The 21,657-nt window shown below is 35.8% G+C and overlaps 1 protein-coding gene across 10 annotated transcripts in view; it reads right to left on the bottom strand.

Moving 5' to 3' along the window:
* Positions 1-21,657, bottom strand: part of NIPBL (NIPBL cohesin loading factor) — a 237,367-nt gene that overhangs the window by 127,049 nt on the left and 88,661 nt on the right. For all 10 annotated transcript variants that reach the window (XM_064271355.1, XM_003407996.4, XM_064271348.1 and 7 more), the window contains 5 exons: positions 10,114-10,256; positions 4,786-4,951; positions 2,784-2,911; positions 2,378-2,477; positions 1,705-1,856 (listed from right to left, as the gene is read on the bottom strand). In XM_064271355.1, the coding sequence (XP_064127425.1) occupies positions 1,705-1,856; positions 2,378-2,477; positions 2,784-2,911; positions 4,786-4,951; positions 10,114-10,177 (610 nt within the window). In that variant the 5' untranslated portion in view covers positions 10,178-10,256. The remainder of the gene's footprint in view (positions 1-1,704; positions 1,857-2,377; positions 2,478-2,783; positions 2,912-4,785; positions 4,952-10,113; positions 10,257-21,657) is intronic.

Raw genomic sequence — 21,657 nt, 5'->3', positions numbered from 1 at the left:
GGGTTTTAATGGATGATATTTCAGAAATAGATTGCCAGGCCTTTCTTCCCAGATGCCTCTGGAGAGACTTGAACTGCCAACCTTTCGGTTAGCAGCCAAACACAATAACTATTTGCACCATCCAGGGGCTCCACTTAATGTAGTACTCTTACCAAAAATATTTAATTGGAAACCAACCAAGACTTTAAAGCTAACTTCTACTTTGTAGGTAACAGAAGGGATATATGAATAGGTTAAACAACATTATGAGGAAAAAGTGAATGAGACATTATATAACAAAAATAGCAGGGACTCCCAAGGGGTTAATTGCGCTATTCTTTTAACTTTTCTGCATGGTTAAAGCTTTTATAATACAAAGTTGAGAAACTGTTTTAAATGCTACCTTTCTCATATTCTATATTAACCATACATATTTGTCTTATTTCTGGATTTTCTGTCCCACTGATCAGTCTATTTACTCCTAAAAAAAAAAATTTTCTTAGAATGATTTTAATATCTGGGTGGGGCTAAGTCATGAATAATATTTTTAGTTCCTCAAGTATCTCATAATTTCTAAAAACGAATCAATACTACACAGGTCCTAAACTATATTTCGTTTTGATTTTGTAATCTCAACTTACTCTTTTGAAAAAGCAGAGTCAATTCTGTTAAAAAACATCAACACAGTTTCGAGACTAAAAACTTACGTATTTTCCTACATATACTTATGTGTATGTGGACATTTCCATAATAAATAAAGGTGTCCTGTATTTCTCTGATTATTAACATTTAAAATGTTCCTCAAACTTTTGTGCACAACAGTATACTAATATTCCACAAGTATTAAAAGCCTATAGGATATAAGTACATTCACTACTCACACTAAATTCAATAATTTTGAAGGTGTCTATTCCATAGGTATGATTTGCCTCCAAGTTTCTCCTTGAGTTAGCATGTGAAATGGTCTTAACCTAATATTTCACTAACTAGCTTTGGGAAATCAGAGTTCGCTGTTTTAATGGATGACTGAACTAAAAGTTTATAAATAAATACAAATATGCTCTGTGCATAATAAAAAACAATACACAGGAATAAATGACTGATAGCAAATGTATAAATTTTGCTGCTAATTATGGTGAGCAAAAACACAGATTTTGTTATATTATCTTTTGTACTGTCTATTGAAAATTTATCAAAAAAAAGTATAAATCATTTATTTAGTACCCATGATATATATCCCAAGGGAATCTAACCTTAAAAAGACATCATCATATTCTCTACCAACATTTGACTCCAACTGAGAACTAGTAATATAAACTCAAAAATTTTTGCATCTAACATTACTAATTTTCCTAAACTAGTACTGTATCAACCATAGTCAATTTTCCACACCATATATACACTTGCAAATTAAAACAATTTCTTCTTTTGTTTAATGCTACTGTAAGACAGCCCAATAAAGAAACAGCTTTTAGTTTCATAAGTAAATATATTCAGTTATATACTAACTTATTCTAAAGAGTCAAATGCTCCTTTTACCTCCCAAATGATAAATGTAACATGTTTTAATGATTTAAGACATATCTCTAAAAAAGTGTTTATTAACAAGCATATAGTATTTTAGTTCGTGTTCTAAAAATTATAAAAAGAAAAAATAATTTGCTTGGAATTATAGGTAATTAGGTTATATCACATTCCCAGCAAAATAACAAACAACTTTCTTACCTTGCTGCATCTGTGGATGCGTTGTGTAACTTGAAGGATGGGAATATGGCATGTATCCCGCAGGGCTCTGTGGGGCATATGGACTAGGCACTGGGCTATTTTGTTGTGGCATAAATCTGTTCCCAGAGCTTGTCTGCGGTGGCACAAACCGGCTAAAACCCAAAATTCAAATAAAGAATATCAAGAAATGAAATAAACATCATATTCTTTGAAATTTCACTGTCATAAAGTTCTCCAAACTTTACACATTATAAATTCAATGTAAACAGAAAAATCTTGTGACATAGATAATTACAAGAATCATTCAAAACTCATAGTCTAATTAACAGTTAGACTAAGTAGTTTATAAATATTGAGGTCTTTCATCTACTTACATAAAAGCACCAATCTTTTCAAGGCATATAATGCCATGCTCCCTAAAATAAAATCCACTCTATAATTTTTTTTCTTTAACACATCAGTTATTTTAACACATACTTTTGTCGGTATAAAATTAATTAGTAAGATGATAGCTACATCACTTATTTTAAGGCTAATATTCATGTGGATTATTATTTAAGACTCATCACTTCAATGCCTCAGCTACATATAATTCACCATTACCTAAATGTATACACTGCATAGTCACTATATTAATCATGGAGAATAATACTGAATAAATGATAGGTATTACCTGGAGGGGCTATGTGAGATAGTGGTTTGTTGGTAATTGGAAGATGCAGGACTACTGTGCATGGAATTCTGAGAAAGTTTGTACTGAGACATCATCATTCCTATGCAATACACAAAAAAGTTAAACATGTAAATCATCTCTTAAATGATTTAAACCAGTCTTTCATAAACATTCAAAAGTTTTTTTTTTTTTGACTGTTTTCATTTTGAAGAGCAAAATATAGAAGCTGTAATCCTAGGGCCAAAGACAGACATTAAAAAAATTAAGATAAAAATCTTTACTTACTTATCCTAGATGAGATGCCAGCTTGTTAAGAGACACTAGAATTTAATTACATGCGAAACAAGTTCTGGTATGAGACCCATTAGAAAAATATGCTACAAAAATCTATTGTTAACATTCTTACCACTTTGTACATATCTGTTCTGCAAGCTTTTCTCCCTGAAAACGTTAGGACTCCTTGCCAGGATGGCCTGCAGCAAGACTGGTATGTCACCTTCTGGATCATCACTGCCAAGGTTATCTTTCAACTCTCTGGTATTAAAAAAAAAAAAATTTAAATAATAATTAATTTATTAAATATTCTCTATTCTACACAGATAGTAATTCTTTAGCGAAATTCAGAAAAGGCAGAAGAGAAAATCAAGATGATTTACAGTCTAAAAATAAATCAGATAGGTACGTTCAACAGTATGGATTTTTGAAAACGTTATCCCCTGAGGAAACAGAATTTTCAAAAAAGAGGAATTCTTTTAAGGACAACCATTTTTTCCTTGTTATTTTAAACAGAAAACAGTATTTCATGTAACTATTAGTTTACTTACGAGTGTTCACAATCTACCATAAACAATTCAAAATAATGGAAGGGTAGAGAGGTGGTGATTATGCAAACAAGTTAATACCTGGGCTTGGAAAGTATTTTCCCCTTTACATCTGAATATGAATGAGACTGACTTTCTGGGAATGTCCTCTGAATGAAATATTGTCACATCGGTTATGGCAAGACTCAGAGGTTATGTAATTTTTCTATTCTATATTTTTTTCTCAAATAAAGTCATCGGGGGGAAACAACCAACATACAGTGATTAAGCAGCGTAGCAATTTTCAAAAAACTTGAAAGTAAATACCAAATTAAAGCACAACTAAAGAAGGTTGTGTCTAAAAGAGTTAAATACAGGCAGCGCTTTTAAATTTACATTCTACATGTATCTGTTCCACTCATTCAATCTAACAAAGCTATAAAGATGGTGCCTAATTATAAACCTCAATAAATTACTGAGGGCAATCTTAGAGTAGCTGTACATCAGATAAATCCTAACTGTGTATGTGCTATTTGTTTCCCTTACTTTTTGAAATATTTTGTAAACCCTGAATAAGGATGTATACCTATAAGAAGTGATTTAATATGTAGGCTTTGTTGAATTTCTGGTGTGACAAAATACTAGTATTTCGTTTCTTTCTGGTTTTAATTATTTCTCTATTTTTCTACCAGAAAATTTATACGTAGTATTTCATCTTAAAAGTCACCAGCTTTAATAATGGCCCCCAAAGTATGCACTGCATCTACTGGTAGACACCTTTCCATTATAATGTGTTTTATTCTTATTTCCCTAAATAATGCACCTTTAAATTAAAAAAAAAAAAACCCCAAAAACCAATTAATTCAAGAATGGAAGGATACATCATTTTGAATGTGTAGTGGATGGGAACAGATAAGGGCCAGAGATTTAACTTTGTACACATTTTTATATTGTTAAGATATTAAAAGGATGTTTTATTTTTAAACTCAAGCATTAATTTAAAAAAGTGTACTTTATGCAAAAAAAAATTCTGTAAAAACACTATATAAGTCAATATTGTTTTTAAAAGTCTACTGTGTAAAAATACACATTTATGTTCAGATGGTAGAGTAAGTCCTAGAAAAAATTAGTTCCAGATTTTACAGCAGCCTTCTAGGAAGTCAGTCCTTGAGTTCTCGTTATGCTGCCCAAGAAGGGCACCTGAGCCTGTTCAACTAAAGCAAGCAACACAGTCCATGGAGTGCTTGAGAATTCTAACCATTGTAGCAATACAAGGAAAAAGGGAGACAGCTTCATGAGCAATTTTAGACCTTTGCACAGCTGATGGATCCTAACATTTTTCCAACACAGTTGAAAAGATCTTTATAGAATTCCATGGGTCAAAACTGTTGTCTCAAAATATTAACAACAGCCTATTTAAATCTCATTAATATCTCACCACATTAAGGCTATAAGGCTATATTTGTACTTGGATACTGATGTATTTTAAAAATAAACTGTGTCTAAAAAAGATTCAAAATAAAAAGTAAAATCAGGTATACTAATTCCATTAGGAAGACCAAACTTTTCACTTTAGTTACTTTTAGATATAAAATTGTTTGTACTTACATGTGATCTGTTGATACCTGGTTGAGGCTATGGACAAGTTGTGACACCAAATTATCATCCCTACAGGACAAAAGGCAGTTCACCTCTTCTGCTATTCGTGCATTAAAGAGAAGGCTCTTTGTAGTTGTAGCAGGTAAAGGAGATGGAAGAGGCAGCTGGTTCAGGACTATTTGGAAAAAAATTCAAATTATTAGAAACTAAGTGACTATAAGAAATCTCTTTAGAGCATATGTATTTCAAGATTAAAAATAAATTATACACTGTGAATGTAATTAATGTCACTGAATTGTACGCTTAAAATGGCAATACCATTTTTTAAAAAGTTACAAATATCAATGTGGCAAATTATTAAAAAACGTATCACCATTTCCCCAACAATCCCTAATCAACCCCCCAAAGTTCCAAAAACATCACTTGGGCTATAACAGGTTATACTTCCCTAAGAATAAAATTCAGTTCTTTTATATTCACACTTGTTTTTCATTTCTTAAATTTTCAACAGTTTAACAAATGACTACTCAAAGAGGTTATGTTAAACACTAGCTTTCAAGGTAGCTGAATTGAGAATATATTTACTAATTTCATCTATTCTTACTGATAAGATTTATCAGAATCACTAGTACTCTCACATAAGTATACCAAATAATAACACCTGGCTCTTCACCCAACTGTTGTTTTAGGTGCTGTCAAGTTGGTTCAGACTCATAGCGACCCGATGTACAACAGAACGAAACACCACCCAGTCCTGCCCCACCCTAACAATCATTGTTAAGGTTGAGGCCATTTTGGCAGTCACTGTGTCAATCCATCTCGTTGAAGGTCTTCCTCTTTTTTTTGCTATGAGTCGGAATTGATTCGATGGCACCGGGTGGGCTACCTTACCAAGCATGATATCCTTCTCCAGAGACTGATGCCTCCTGATAACATGTCCAAAGTATGTGAGATGTAGTCTCACCATCCTTGCTTCTAAGGAGCATTCTGGTTGTACTTCTTCCAAGACATATTTGTTCGTTCTTTTGGCAGTCCATAGTATATTCAATATTCTCCAACACCACAATTCAAAGGCATCAATTCTTCTTCAGTCTTCCTTATTCACTGTCCAGCTTTTGCACGCATATGAGGCAAGCGGAAATACCATGGCTTGGGTCAGGCGCGTCTTAGTCTTCCAGGTGACATCTCTGCTTTTCAACAGTTTAAAGAGGTCTTTTGCAGCAGATGTGCCCAATGTAATGCATTGTTTGATTTCTTGACTGCTGCTTCCATGGGCGCTGATTGTGCATCTACATAAAATGAAATCCTTGACAACTTCAATCTTTTCTCCTTTCATCTTGATGTTGCTTATTTGTTCAGCCGTGAGGATTTTTGTTTTATGTTGAGGTGTAATCCACACTGAAGGCTGTGGTCTTTGGTTTTCATCAGTAAGTGCTTCAAAGTCCTCTCCACTTTCAGCAAGCAAGGTTGTGTCATCAGCATAATGCATGTTGTTAATGAGTCTTCCTCCAGTGTTGATGCCTGTGCTTCTTCACAGAGTCCAGCTTCTCAGAGTCTTTGCTCAGCATACAGACTGAATAGGTATGCTGAAAGGATACAACCCTGATTACACACCTTTCCTGACTTTAAACCATGCAGCATCCCCTTGTTTTGTTCCAATGACAGCCTCTTGACCTATTAGACAAGTATGTATTTTATTACGAGCTTAGGTATATTAAAAAATAAATGTCTGGCTTTAGAAGCAGAGCATTAAAAGAATAGAACTCTGGAGGAAAAAGAATATCTAAGGAATCCTGCTCTAATTTACAAATTCATTAATGGTTCTCTTTTCTCTTCATTCAATTCCAACAGCAAATAAAAGAACATAAATGTTTTACAGTAGCTTAAATTCAGCTGTTTAATGTCTCTTCACCCAATGGAAATTTGTCCATTTATCTAAACTAATGGTTAAGAGAGCTAACTAAAATTTCAGGTACCTTTATTTTACGTTGATCAGTCCCAGTGGGTTATCACAAATTTTTTATTAATTAAAAAAAAAAAAAAGGAATCAAATTATTCTTAATAAGTACCGTTTACTGGGCAAACTTTTAAAATATGAGGCGCATCTGAAGTGGTGGGGAGGAAGAACAAGAAGAAATCCCTGGTAGTATATCTGATTTTGTATTTCTATATATTAATACAGTTTATGCCTTAAAAAATTAGCTATAACAAAATAACAGAAACTACAGTGTTTCAAAAACCTTTCTATCCTAAACCCATCAGCTACTTTCTTGCTAAAACCTGTTGCTGTTGTTAGGTGCCGTTGAGTCGGTTCCAAATCAAAGCGATTCCATGTACAAGAGAATGAAACACTGCTTGGTCCTGCGCCATCATCACAGTCAGTACGATGCTTGAGCCAATCTTTGCAGATACTGCATCAATCCATCTTTTGTTGGGGGTCTTCCTCTTTTTCGCTGACCCTGTACTTTACCAAGCATGATGTCCTTCTCCAGGGACTGGTCCCTACTGATAAAACGTCCAAAGTATGTGAGATGAAGCCTTGCCATCCTTGCTTCTAAGGAGCATTCTGGTTATACTTCTTCCAAGACAGATATGTTTGGTCTTTTGGCAAACCATGGTATGTTCAATATTCTTCATCAACACCATAATTCGAAGGCATCAATTCTTCTTCGGTCTTCCTTATTCACTATCTAGCTTTTGCATGTACATAAAAATACTATGGCTTGGGTCAGATACACCTTAGTCCCCAAAGTGACATCTTTCTTTTGTAAGACTTTAAAGAGGTCTTTTGCAGCAGATCTGCCCAACACAATAGTCGTTTGATTTCTTGACTGCACCTACTTCCGTGAGTGTTGACTGTAGATCCAAGTAAAATGAAATCCTTGGCAACTTCAATCTTTTCATTTATCATGATGTTGCTTATTGGCCCAGTTGTGAAGATTTTTGTTTTATGTTGCGGTAGAATCCATACTGAAGGCTGCAGTCTTTTATCTTCATCAGTAAGTACTTCAAGTCCTCTTCACTTTCAGCAAGCAAGCCTGCGTCGTATGTTAAGGAGTCTTCCTCCAATCCTGATGCTTCGTTCGTCATATAGCCTAGCTTCCCAGGTTATCTGTTCAGCATGCAGAGTGTTCAATAATTTCCATGTTCTGTTGGATCACCTGTCTTTGGAATGAGCACAAAAATTGATCTCTTCCATTCAGTTGGTCAGGAAGCTGTCTTCCAAACTGCTTGATGCAGATAAGTGAGCACCTCCAGCGCTGCATCCGTTTGTTGAAACATCTTAATTGGTATCCCGTCAATTCTGTAGCCTTATTTTTCACCTTTCCCTTCAGTGCAGCTTCTTCCTTCAGTACCACTCATTTCTGATCATATGCTACCTTCTATCAGCCAGTTCTTTTTGGTACAGTGACTGAGTACTTCTTCCATCTTCTTTTAAATGCTTCCTGCGTCATTCAATATTCTGCCCGTAGAATCCTTCAATACTGCAACTCGAAGCTTACAATTTTTCTTCAGTTCTTTCAGGTTAACAAATGCCGAGGGCGTTCTTCCCTTTGGTTTTCTAACTCCAGGTCTCTGCACTTTTTGTTATAATATTTACTTTGTCTTCTTGAACACCCTTTGAAATTTTTTGTTCAGCTCTTTTCCTTCATCATTTCTTCCATTCACTTTAGCTACTCTATGTTCTAGAGCAAGTCTCAGAGTCTCTTCTGACATCCATTTGGGTCTTTTCTTCTGTCTTTTGAATGACCTTTTGCTTTTTTCATGCTAACCTAGAAGTCATAAAATAGTCATGCTAATTTCCTAAGCTCAAAGTTGTACACTGTTCTATTTCACCCCAGTAAAACCATTTGGAAATAGGAAAAAATACAAATGAACAAAATAGAAAAATAGTGCAGCATTCTGAAAATGGATAAAATCATTTTGTGAAGGTATATTCTCATAGCTCCTTTATTATAAAGCTCCAAATCTTGCGCAACGCTACATAAAAGCATGCCGTGTCCTTCCTTTTCATCCTTCGTTTTTGTATCTCTTTTCTCTTTATTTATTGAGAATGACACAGGGATTATCATTGTAGGTAACTATCTGCCTCATTATGCATGGACTAAGAATTAGAGGTAGGTGCCTACTAAAAGGATGAATCCATAGAAAATTGTGTTACATTAAAAAAATATCAAAAGATTGACAATGTTTGTGAAATTTCTTAAATGTTCAGAGTAAAATAGGCGGCTGATACAGTTGTCCCTTGGTATCTGAAGGGGGCTGGTTTCAGGACCCCCCTCCCCCCTCATGGATACCAAAATTCACCGGTGCTCAAGTCTCTTACATAAAATGGTGTATGTAGTATGTCCTATAACATAGGCACATCCTCCCATATACTTAAAATCATCTCTAGATTGCTTATGATACTAAAAACCAAAAAACCAAACCCAGTGCTGTCAAGTCAATTCCCACTCGTAGTGACCCTGTGGGACAGAGTAGAACTGCCCCAAAGAGTTTCCAAGGAGCGCCTGGCGGATTCGAACTGCCGACCCTTTGGTTAGCAGCCGTAGCACAAAACCACTATGCCACCAGGGTTTCCTTATAATACTTAATACAATGTAAATGCTGTGACAGTTGACATACTATATTGTATTGTACTATATTGTTTATGGAATAATTACAAGAAAAAAGGTCTGTACATCTTTAGTAGAGACACAACCATAGAGGCCTACCTACATAGTTCACATCAACAACGTAACATTTTTTTTCCTAGTATCTCCCATCCACAGTTGAATTCACGAACGTGGAACCCGTGGATACGGAAGGCTGACCATACCTATGAAAAATTACTGAACTGACATCCAAAATAACAGATGTCACTAAAAAAATATATATATATATACATATAAGTTGGGTTGTTAAATTTTTTCTCCTTTGAAGGGCAATTTCAGCTCTAAAAAAATAAGTTTGCATTAGTTCCTCCATGCAATCTGCATGCTTCCTTAGATTTGATTTTTCATAATACTCTGTCATGTTCTTTGCTCCTTACTTTTTCATTAATCATGTAAAAACCATTTAACAAACATCTACAACCAATTCTTAATGGATTCTTAGTAGGAGACAGAAATTAAGGTTTTAACCTAATATTAGCTGGTAACACTAACTTTTGTTCTATTTTGCTTCTTTCACATTTATGCCAATAAATCAAAGGAAATAATGATGTTTGTCACTCAAAATTTTAAATCTTAACCATTTTTCTACTATGACATTATAGGTAACTTTTGTTACAGTCTCTCTCAAAATCACCGTTAACAAAAGAATAGGATTTAAATTACATAAATAAACCAAACTTACGATCTGTGAGACTAGCAATCCCCGCAAGAGTAGTGATGGGGACATGGGGCATATCCCCATTCATCCTGAAGTTCTGGAATGGTGGTTCCTATAGAAGTACTTAGTTCAGGTGCCAGCTGTCATTACTTCCCATTTCCCAAACACTGCAACGCACAAAAAACAGACAATTACTTGTAAAAATAAATCAAATAATTTGAGAATGGTAAGTAACAATATACTAATAGAAAACTCTTAATCACTATAAAAAAAATTGTTTTCTGCTTTTCTTGCTCAATCTAATAACAATAACAGTCATTTTTCTTATATCCTTAGTATATGTTAGACACTACAAAGTGCTTTGCACACATTAACTCATTTAGTCCTCATAATGTGCTAAGGCACACCTGACCCAATCCACAGTGTTTTCAATCGTCTCATATGCATGTGAAAGCTGGACAATGAGTAAGGAAGGCTGAACAAGAACTGATACTTTTGAATTGTGGTGCTGGGGAAGAATACTGAATATACCACAGACTGCCAAAAGATCAAACGAATCTAACTTGGAAGAAGTACAACCAGAAGGCTCCTTAGAAGCAAGGATGGAAAAACTTTGTCTCATGTACTTAGGACATGTTATCAGGATGGATCAGTCCCTGGAGAAGAACATCATGCTTGGTAAAGTAGAGGGTCATCGAAAAAGAGGAAGACCCTCAATGAGATGGACTGATACAGTGGTTGCAACAACGGGCTTAAGCATAACGATTCCGAGGACTGCAAAGAACCAGGCGATATTTCATCCTGTTGTATATACGGTCACTATAAGTTGGAACCAACTCGACGGTACCTAAGAACAACAACAGCCCGGCAAGGTGGGTGTTGGAGCCCTGGTGATGTAGCGGCTAAGCGCTTGGCCGCAAACCAAAAAGGTTGGTGGTTTGAATCCACCAGCATCTCTGTGGGAGAAAGATGTGGCAGTCTGCTTCTGTAAAGATTTGTAGCCTTGGAAAGCCTTCGGGGCAGTTTTACTCTGTCCTATAGGGTCGCTATGAGTTGGAATTTGACTCAATGGCAATAGGTCTGGTTTTTTGGTTTAAGGTGGGTACTATTATATCACGTAGTTTACTGGTAAGGAAATTTACAGGGCAATTAATTTATAGAGCAAGGATTAGAGCCCAGGAAGTCTGGCTCCAGAGTTTGTGTTCTTAACCACTAGACTGCATTGCTAGACAGGGATACTCAATCTTTACAAGCACTATAATTCTTTTCTACATCGTAAATGCATTAAGAATCCAGCTTCACTTTGCCTTCCTAGCTATGTCTGTCACCACTCTCCTATATAAACCATCCTCTCCAACCAAACTGGTCTAAAGACTGTCCTGAATCAATCTTGTGCTTTCCCATCTTTATATATTTCCTTAAGACATTCATCCTACTTCAGAAGTCCTCCCTACCTTAGTGCAAATCCTATAATTATTCAAGACCCAGGGCAAGTTCTTACTACCTCATGAAACCTCAGAAAAATTCAGCCAAAAACTCTTTTAATCTACTTTGAACCTATGACATTTACTGCCCAACGTTCTTTTGGTAAAAATTATACATTCCTTTAAGATATCTTTTGAAACTTCTCTTGTTTCATTCTTATATAATTATTTAATGTTCATGTATTGACCTTGTCTTCTAACTATTGCTGCATGCTCCTTGAGATAAGGGCAAATGAAGGAAATAACACTATATGCCAAACCTTATTCTAGGAATTTTACATATGTTATCTCACATGATGGAAACACCCTTAATGTACCATTACCATTTTATAAATATGGAAGCTAAGGTAACTTGGCTAAAAAGTGATATAAAGCTCACATTTACACCCAAGTCACCTGACTCAAAAAGTGAACTATAAGATCATATATTCCAGGAATAATGTGGAATAGTTTTTATATTGTTCACAGTGCCTTGCAAAAGCATTTTACACATAATAATAGGTGCTCAAAAATATTTGATGACAGATATAACTGATTTAGATCAAGAAACGACTCATATTCAAGAAATATCAGTTCCATCTTCAGGAATAATATATGTCAGATAGTAGGAGTATAATCGGTAAGAGCCCAGACTTACTGAAAGGATGACTGGGGAGTTGGCATACCTGACAAAGGCTGGAGAATAGAGGTAAGTGATACATCTCTTTCTGGTAACTGTCTATGTGGCTGGATAATTGCGGAGGGGAGTGGAGTCAAGAAATGAATCATTACCACATCATCCTACCCTACTTTTTCAGTGGGTTACCTACAGAAGACAGTTGCTTCCACATTTTGCCAGTCCTTACTGCATCAAACTTGGTTTTCCTTATCCTCAAAGAGATGGACTAACACAGTGGCTGCAGCAATAGGCTCAAGCAGAATAAGGATGGTGCAAGACTGTGCAATGTTTAGCTCTGTTGTACACAGGGTCACTATGAGGTGCAACCGACTCAACGGCACTTAGCAACGACAACAACATCTGTGACCTATCAGTCCTTTGACTTTTGCTCTGGGGCTCTAAGATACCTAAAATGGGTCTATCCTACTAGTGACATTTCAAGGACATGTATGCTCCAACTTGGAACTGTGTTGACTAGGCTCTGGCCTAAGAGCAACTTTTCTTTCTTTAGGTCATGTGGCTTTGGTATGGGAGTTGTAGGGACAAGTACTGCTGTCACCCTGATTTGGGTTGTCTCAGCACAAGCCACTGATCTCTCCCACTGCCTACAACCATTTAAAAAATAAAATAAAATAAAGAAGATAGTATATGCACAGCCGTGTAACTTCAATAATTTAGCAGAGATATTAAGGAAAATTTTATCAGCTCACAATATACTCAGGGTTGAGAAATTTCTTTAAAAGTACAGCAGAATGGGAATGTAGTATCTGAAAGATCTTTACAGAAATCCCAGTACCACCTACTTACTTAACTAGTCATGTGACCTTGGGTATGTCACTTACCTTCAGTTCTCTCAGATGCAAAATAAAATTAATAGATTTATAACACAGAATAGACACATTGGAAGGAGTGAGGTTCTACAGTCACCGAAAAGAGTGAAAATCTTACTTATGTACACCACTCGCATCCAAAGTGTGGTCTGAAGACTCTTGGTGGTGGCAGTGGTGGTGGTATCTCTGAGACCCTTTTGGGGAAGGGAGGACCATAAAGCCTAACCTATTTTCATAATAATACTAAGTTATTATTTCCCTTGTTCACTGTGTTGAAATTTGCACTGGTGGTACATAAGTAAAACTGGTAGGCAAAACTGCTTGCATCTTATCACAAAGGAAGCGTGTAAAACCAAAACTGTATAAGCAATCATTATCTTCTTCACTGCCACACATTATCAGGTAAACAGACCAACAAACAAATACGAAAACGCACACGTTTTAAAATGCCAGTTTTACTTAAGCTGTCCATATGAACCAGTAAAAATTACTAATTTTATTAAATTCCAACCTTTGAGCCCATATTTTTTTTATATTCTGTGTAACAAAATGAGAAGTACACATAAAGTACTTCTGCTGCATACCAAAAGACACTTGGCAATGGTTTGAGTTGTCAATTCCAATTAGCCACTTTTTTCATGAAGTACCTATTTTGTCTTGAAAAAATGACTGATAAACCATGGTTATTCAGATTTGGGTATCTGGCAGACATCTTTTCAAAAGTGAGTGAGACAAGCTTGACATTTCAAGGAGGGCAACTGACACTACTTGTTGTCAATAATAAAATTAAAGCTTTAAAGTGAAAATTAGAATGTATCTGCCACCATGAGCTTGACAGCTTCTAAACTTAAAAAGTCTTTTCTGATGAGACTAGTGATGATCTCTGGTGAGATCAAATGTGATTTTTTGATACTGAATGAACCGTGATAACATTTAGGTATCTACATAATTTAGTCAACTGTTATTTAAATGACCAGCGCACACTGTTTTAAAAATCACACCAGGGTAAAAGATTCATTCACAGTGTAAGACAGACCAACAGATTTTAACATGAGCAGACAAAAAATTTGTTGCTATAGTTTCAGATTCCAAGTTACAACTCATCTTACAACTACCATTTGCTGAATTTTGGTGTAGTATCAAAGAAAAATATCCTAAATTATCCGAACAGACTATTAAAATACTAAATACTCCTCCCTGTACTGCTAGATTTTCTTCACATACTACAACAAAACAACACATTGTAACAGACTGAATGCAAAGGCAGGTGTGAGGAACCAACTGTCTTCTATTAAGCTAGACATCAAAGAGATTTGCAAAAATGTAATACAATGTTACTCTTCTCACTCATGTTTGGGAAAATCGAGTTACTTTTCATAAAAATATATTTTAATATGAAGTGAATTTATATTGCTACTTTAAAATTCATTCATAAGTAAATACTTCAAAACTTTTAGTTCTCAACTCCTAACACAGTAAATATTGATAGACACAGACCATTATCTTCGGGTCCTCAATAATTTTAAGAACATACTGGAAAGCAAAAAGTTCAAGATTTGTTGATGTACAGTACACATTCTTTTTTTTTTTTAATATAACCCTGTAAAGTAGTTCTTAAGCATACTAAAGCTTAAGCACTACTGAGCTAAACTAAAGTAGAAATGTTACAAACCCCTTGCTGTGGAGTCAATTCCAACTCATGGTGACCCCACGTGTGCAGAGCAGAACTGCACGCACAGGGTTTTCAAGGTTGTGACCTTTCAGGACCAGATGGCCAGGTCTTTCTTCTGAGGTGCTGATGGGTAGGTTTGAACCACCAACCTTCTGGTTAATAGGCACTTAACCATCTGTTCCGCCCAGGGGCTGTCAATGTTCCCACAGAAATGACTTAAGTGACTTAAATATTCAGCTTTTACCATGATGTAAAGGAGTCCTGGTGGTGCAATGGTTAAAGCTCTTGGCCAGTAACCCAAAGATCAGTGGTTCAAACCCCCCAGCTGCTCCATGGGAGAAAAGGCCTGGTGATCTACAACAATATCATGACGTAATATCCAATAGATATATGAAGACATTCTATAAGCTGCTAAACACCTTGTCCATTATTCCGTTCAATGTCCCCAAGTTTTTCTCATCTTAGTTTCAACATGTAGCTTTTAGATCATTTACCTTTCCTTTAATAGTACATACGTAGTTCTTTTTGGAAACAGACAATATGACATTTTAATAATGCAAACATTAATCAAAGATGTTTTTATTAAAAACTAATCAGCAAATATAGAAAGTCTATTCCACTTCAACCAAGACACGCTGCTAAAATAGAAAATTAAATTGTAGCTTCCAGTTTAAAGTTTAAATGTTTTTCTTTTTTTGAGGTTGTATTTGCTGGTCAGTCAGAGTTAAGAGGGATTCTAAGACTTCTGCATCCTAAACTTCAAAACAATCAAATGATATAACACTAACAATTTTCCTAACTCATTTATCTTAATGTGATTTTGTAAGTAAAAAAAAAAAAAGTAGTATACAGATATCCAAAAACCAATCCCACTGCTATCCAGTTGATTCTGACTCATAGCAACCCCACGGGGTTTCTCAGCCTGTAAATCTCTATGGAAGCAGACTGCCACATCTTTCTCCCATGGAACCACTGGTGGTTTCAAACCACGGACCTTTCGGTTAGCAGTCAACTGCTTGAACCACTGCATCACCAGGGCTCCTGTATACAGACACAGGTAGATAAAATTAAGAATTTCTCCCCCCAACATTTTTACTATAAATACGATATATTGAGAAAGGTGTACAAAACATGCATTTATAGTTTAACAGAGTTATAAAGTAAGCATTCATAGACCTACCACCTAGAAGGCTAGAACCACAGTCCCCTCTAGAGGTAACCACTACCCCGGCATTATGGTAATCTTTTCCTTTACAATTTAATGACTTTTATAGCATACATTCTTTTCTAATAGCCAGCCAAGGAAAAAATATTACTTTCCTTTGATGACTGCTTGATATAAAATTCAGTAATAAAAAGCTATTAAAAGGAAATAACACAAGAAATAGTAGAGGAAAGATATAACTATTGGCTATCCTATATTTGTCCTTTCTTAGCAAAGCAGCGGACTTAACTCTGTGAAGTTATTAATCTGATTCTTTTAACAGTTACTAAAGAAACTGAACGCAATGTTCAAGAAAACAGCAGTCACATCAAGCACTAAAAATAAATAAATAATCAGAATATAAACATCCTGATAGAGGTCACCAAGACACAATGAATTTTTTCTAAGTTTATGGTAATAAGAAAATGCCAATTTATGGTTAATTGATGGAAAAAAGTAATTGAATGCAAATTATTTATAGAGTGTCACAAAACACTTCCGTTATTCATACACAACTTACTGTTGTGCATGTAAACTGCAATCCCAAACAGATTATGTAGTAACAAATGACCATGTTTAACTGTTTAACTCAGAGGACACAAACATAGAGAATAACATGCTAGAGGATTCTGTCTCTACTGTGGCCTACCTCACTTTATTTTTCTAAATCCCAGGTGAATAACATGTAAAGTAGATGCAACCCTGGGCTGCAGTTTTTTGTTTGTTTTTTTTTTTGCCCCAAATTATTTACGTGATTAGTAACCACACATGAACTAGAAAAATGATAAACTTAACCCCATTGTGCTTTCTTCGTGATGTAACAGGATAGCTGAATACTCTGATGTCAACTGAAAATCCAGAGCAAGGAGGTTGGCACAGAAGAGCAACGATGCTTGCTTGGTTTGAAGTCTGTAACTATGGACTGAATCAATGACTACTGCAAATATATTTATACCTCACTGCTGAACTATGTTGATATCACTATGATTCAAAATTCTGAAGAGCAGCAGAGATATTTGGTAAAAATGGACTTATAATTTAAGAAGAAAGTCACAGATTTTGAAGAATATGAGCTATCTGTGGAAAGGCTGCTGTTGTTAGGTGATGTTGAGTGGGTTCCGACTCACAGCGACCCCGTGTACAACAGATCAAAACACTGCCCAGTCCTGTGTACAACAGATCAAAACACTGCCCAGTCCTCAGACATCCTCACAATCCTTGCTACAGTTGAGCCCACTGTTGCAGCTATTGTGTTAATCCATCTTGTTGAGGGTCTTCCTCTTTCACTGACCCTCTACTTCACTAAGCATGATGTCCTTCTCCAGGAACTGATCCCTCCTGGTAACATGTCCAAAGTAAGTGAGACACAGTCTCACCATCCATTATTCTAAGGAGCATTCTGGTTGTCCTTCTACCAAGACAGCTTTTTTTCATCTTTTGACAGTCTACGGTATATTCAATACTCTTCATCAACACCATAATTCAAAGGCATCAATTCTTCCGTCTTCCTTATTCACTGTCTAGCTTTCGCATGCATGTGAAGCGACTGAAAATACCATGGCTTGGGTCAGGCGCACTTTAGTCCTCAAGTGACATCTCTGCTTTTTAACACTTCAAGGAGGTCTTCTGCCGCAGACTTGCCCAAGGCAATACTTTGATTTCTTGACTGCTGATTGTGAACCCAAGTAAAATGAAATCCATGGCAACTTCAGTATTTTCTCCATTTATCGTGATGTTGCTTATTGGTCCAGTTGTGAGGATTTTTGTTTTCTTTATGTTGAGGTGTAATCCATACTGAAGGCTGTAGTACATGGCTAACTTTTATCGGAAGGCCACCCAGGTCCATCAAGGAACAGAATTCCTAGGATTCTAGACATGAATATACATATTCTTTATTAACTATACATGGCATTTCTGGTTCTGGATTTGGACAATGTTTGGTCTCTCTGGCTCTGTGAAACTACATTGTCTTTCATGAAACTGTTGAAACTGAACTTGACAGTCATCATCTCTGGGGAACAATGTGTCCCAAATGAAACAGAAACCAAATGGTAAAGACGATTGTAATGAGTGTTTTAAAACTGTCACTTAAGGTAGTGCTTTTCAATCTGTGGTACATAGTGACCTATTACAAAATGGTGGACTGAAAAATAAATTTAGTGAGTTGAAAGCAACATTGAGAGGGATGGAGGGGATAGAAATATATGAATATATTATGTATTGCTTTGTGAATCTAGGTAAAATATCTTTCCAATTGTGGGTCAGAAACCCTGGTGGTGTAATGGTTAAGTGCTACGGCTGCTAACCAAGGGGCGGCAGTTCAAATCCACCAGGCACTCCTTGGAAGCTCTACGGGGCAGTTCTACTCTGTCCTCTAGGGTCACTATGAGTCGGAATCGACTTGATGGCAGTGGGTTTGGTTTTGGTTTTTAATTGTGGGTCACAGGCAAACAGTTTGAAAGCTGCTGACCTAAACAAAGAAAGAAGGAAAGAAAGTTGCTCACCTCCTAAATGGCAATAGGAATGAAATAATGCACATAAATTATCTGACATACTGCCTGGTACGTGGTAAGTGATCCAAAAAGTTCACCGGGAGGAACGAGAGAAGCTAACACAGGTTTGGGAGAAGAGAGAAAATAAATAGGTGAATTAGGGACAAATGGGATCTTTTCAATACAAATAATTCCCATTTCTGAAAGATCTATTATAAATTATCATTTGGAATTCCAGTACATATTTCTCTACAGTCTTATAAACTGTAGCTATAGTCCTAAGTCTGCCCATCTACAATTACTTAAATGATAAGGTGGCTGAAATAAATACTGGCAATACAATGCAGAAGAAAACCAAACTGTTTTAATACTAAGAACTAAATCAAACACAAAAAAAATTGAGTAAGAAATCATTTATAAACTAATTTTAAGAAGGGCTTGAGGTTTAGTTAAAAGTGCTTAATTAGGCGAAGATGATATAGTAAATTCTGTATTTAGCTCATTTTAATGAGTCTGAGGGGAACTTCTAAGCACTTTCCAAGATTTTTAAAGACCCTAGTTCTTTTTCATTTAATTTCATTTCAAAATTTATGACTTCCTAATGCAAATCAAAGAAATGCAAATAAAACACTATGGGCAGAAGTTACAATAATATTCAAATTCAAATGAATCTGGGGTAAAGAGCAGTCTCATAATGTGATATAGATAAACTTTCCTGGAGGGCCACTCTGCAACCTACAACCAAGGTAGAAAAGTGTATAACCTTTTCCCAACAATGTCACTTCTAGAAATACATCCTAAAGAAATGATTAGATATGTGCTTGAAACTGTATGTACACAGATGTTGCTACACCGTGTCATTACATTTTAGTAGTGAAAAATTAGTAAAAATGACCACGATGATAAACACTTATTGAGCACTTAAAAACCTGTTGCTGTTGAGTCAATTCTGACTCATGGCAACTCCACGTGTTACAGAGTAGAAATGCCCTATAGGATTTCCTTGGGGCTCTGTAGGACAAAGTCCTGGTGATCTACTTCCATGAAAATTACAGACAAGAAAATCCTATGGGGCAGTTCTACCCTGTCACATGGGGTCACTATGTAGGAATAGACTCAATGGTACCCAACAAAAACAATCTTTATGGAAACAGATCACCAGGCCTTTCTTCTGTAGTACTGCAGGGTGGGTTCAAACCATTTGCGCCACCATTATTTCAGCATTTACCTTTCCGAGCACTTACTATGTAATAAAAATTGTTGTAATCACTCTACACGCATTCTCACTTATTCCTCATAAAATGCTACGAGGTACTAATACTACAGTTTTATTGATGAGGAAAAGGAGCCCTGGTGGCGCAAATGGTTAAGCACGTGGCTGCTAACTGAAAGGTTGGTGGTTCAAACCCACTCAGGAGGTCTGTGGGAGAAAGACCTGGCAATCTGCTTCTAGAAGATTACAGCCAAGAAAACCCTATGGGTATAGAACAACCAGAACACAATTAAAGAGAATGCTGACTCATTGTGAGGAACGTAACTAATGTCACTGAACAATTTGTACAGAAACTGTCAAATGGAAACCTAATTTACTGTGTATGTAAGCTTTCACCAAAAAAACAATAAAATTTTATTTAAAAAAACAAACAATTCTATGGGGCAGTTCTACTCTGTCGCAGGGGGTTGCTATGAGTTGAAACAGTCTCAATGGCACCCAAAAACAACAACTGATGAGGAAACTGAGGTACAGAAAAAATGAGTTACTTGCCTAAGCTCATACAACAGGAATCAGACCCAGGCTGAATGGCAAATGGATGTTTAAGACAACAACTAAAATATCTAACAATATTTTTATGTTATCACTCTACAAGAGAAAGATATGGCAATCTGCTTCCATAAAGATTACAGCCTTGGAGACCCTATGAGGCAGTTCTACTCTGTCCTACAGGGTCACTATGAGTCGGAATCAACTCGACGGCAGTCGACAGCAGTGGGTTTTATTACTGGTCTAATAAATGAAGCCATATTCATGAAAGATTACTATGCGTCAATTGAAAATCATGTTGTGTAATCAATATTGATGTGAGGAAAGAAAATAGTCACAATATATAGCAAGGAACAAAGAACACAGGCTTCGTACATCTGAATCCAAACTCTTCCACTTACTAGTAATCTGACATGGAAAAATTACTTAATCTCTTGGTACCTCAAGTTTCCTCTTCTACTCTGTCACATGGGGTCGTTATGAGTTGGAATAGACTCGACAGGAAGTAGGAGGCAGGTAATATTAATTTTGTTCTGAGGATGAAATGAGTTAATACATGCAAAGTATTTAGAACTGGGCTGGGCATATAGCAAGTGTTCAACAAATCTGAGCTGCTATTTATTACACAGCTTTCTACACAGCTTTCTTGCTTTTATCATGTATGCTCTCTCAGAAATCTTTTGTATACACAGACATGCCTTATTCCTTTTCTAATATTACTTCACAGGATGGTTGAAGCATCAAATTTAAATGAATGTTATTCAAAAAAAGTAAAACCTCGCACTTTTTATATTATGCTCATAACCTCTTTTCAAAATTGGCATAAAATATTTTTATAAATAATCTTGCCAAGCATAAATCTTTTATTTCCTATATTTCTGAATACACCAAAGATGAACTAAATGTATGATAAATGTATCAATTTGGTAGCTTTTTCCATAACAACTGTTCACTCTGTCTTAGCAATTGAATAACTAAAATTCCTTTAAATTCTACTTCATGTTGTTCTTCAAAATAATGTCCCACCTTTTCTTTGATAGAATGAAAGCATTTTCCTTCTACTTGTTAAGATGTTTATCAGTGAAAATAATTTAAAGTGTCATACACTAGATTAGATCAACAGTTCACGCAACCCATATATGTACTCCTTGAACTAGAAACGCTACCTAAAACAACAGAGTTTCTATGGTATTTGGCCCTTTATGATGATGCATCCAATAATATTTATTCTGCGTCACTGTCTCAGACATTACACTAGGCAAGAAAAATAAAGTGGACTTCAAAATTTGAGTTTGGTCATGGGGATGTTGAAAAGGGGATGGACCTTTCAGGGAGTGAAAAAGGAAAGAATCGCTGAACTAAAACCTAACCCAGTTTTACTGTGTCTTCTCCGTATTTAATTCCTCCAAAAACCTGTGTCAAATTTATTTAAAATAAAAAGCAATGGTTGACACCAGAAAAACTAG

The sequence above is a fragment of the Loxodonta africana genome, chromosome 2 (assembly GCF_030014295.1).
Source record: "Loxodonta africana isolate mLoxAfr1 chromosome 2, mLoxAfr1.hap2, whole genome shotgun sequence".
In the NCBI taxonomy this organism is placed as follows: Eukaryota; Metazoa; Chordata; class Mammalia; order Proboscidea; family Elephantidae; genus Loxodonta; species Loxodonta africana.
This window is presented reverse-complemented; position numbering and strand designations above follow the sequence as displayed.